At 68.8% G+C, this 844-nt stretch overlaps 1 protein-coding gene across 2 annotated transcripts in view; it reads right to left on the minus strand.

Moving 5' to 3' along the window:
• CAMKMT (calmodulin-lysine N-methyltransferase) overlaps window positions 1-525 on the minus strand; it is a 209,694-nt gene extending 209,169 nt beyond the window's left edge. For both annotated transcript variants that reach the window (XM_030269003.4, XM_072927510.1), the window contains exon 1: window positions 394-525. In XM_030269003.4, the coding sequence (XP_030124863.4) occupies window positions 394-492 (99 nt within the window). In that variant the 5' untranslated portion in view covers window positions 493-525. The remainder of the gene's footprint in view (window positions 1-393) is intronic.
• Window positions 526-844: the final 319 nt, after the last annotated feature.

Genomic DNA, 844 nt, shown 5'->3' on the forward strand with positions numbered 1-844 from the left:
GTCAGGCTCGCCTGGCACCACTTCCCTGGGGAGCTGTTCCAGTGCCCAGCCACCCTCTGGGCGAAAAACCCTTTTGTAACATCCAACCCAAACCTCCTCTGCACAACTTCAGGCCATTCCCTTAAGTCCCGTCACGAGACTAAAGGGATCAGTGCCTGCCTCTATATATATATATATATATATATATGTATATATTCTTATTATTATCATATTTTCCAGGGAGACTGCTGCAAGCCCCTTTACATGACCCCCCACAGTATTGCTCGCAATGCTCCCGTGAGGGGCGCGGGCAGCGCGGGTCCCGCCGGCCGGGGGAACAGGCGGAGACCCCGCGCTGCCCCGGCGGCGCCGGCCCCGCCATGCCGGCCCCTCCCGCCCGCGGGCTCCCCCTACCTGTCCGAGCAGCCGCCACCGGGCTCGGGCCGCCGCCGCTCCGCTCGCCCCGCACCTGCCCGCGGCGGGGCGGCGCGGGGAGCCGGCAGTCTCGGCCATGCGGCGGCGGGAGCGCCGGGAGCTGGCGCGGCGGGAGAGAGGGAGGGAGCGCTGTCTCGGGCGGCGGGGACGCGGCGCTGAGCATCCAGCGGCTGCGGGACCGGCCGGGCTAGGGATGGAGCGGGAGGAGGGGCGCGGCCATCTTTGCTAAGGGCAGCGCCGAGCGACGCTCGGTGACTGAGGAAGCGCGGTGTTCTTCAGGCCCGGCACGGCGTGCCTGGGCCTCAAGACAAGTCGCCCTTGGCCACCGCGCCTGGGGACGGGACTGGGTGTGGCACGGCGGCCACCCAGGAAAGCCGCGCCAGGGAGCGTGCCCGCCCCGCTGTGGGTCCGCGTCCCGGCGCTGACATCA

Source organism: Taeniopygia guttata, chromosome 3 (genome assembly GCF_048771995.1).
Source record: "Taeniopygia guttata chromosome 3, bTaeGut7.mat, whole genome shotgun sequence".
Classification (NCBI taxonomy): domain Eukaryota; kingdom Metazoa; phylum Chordata; class Aves; order Passeriformes; family Estrildidae; genus Taeniopygia; species Taeniopygia guttata.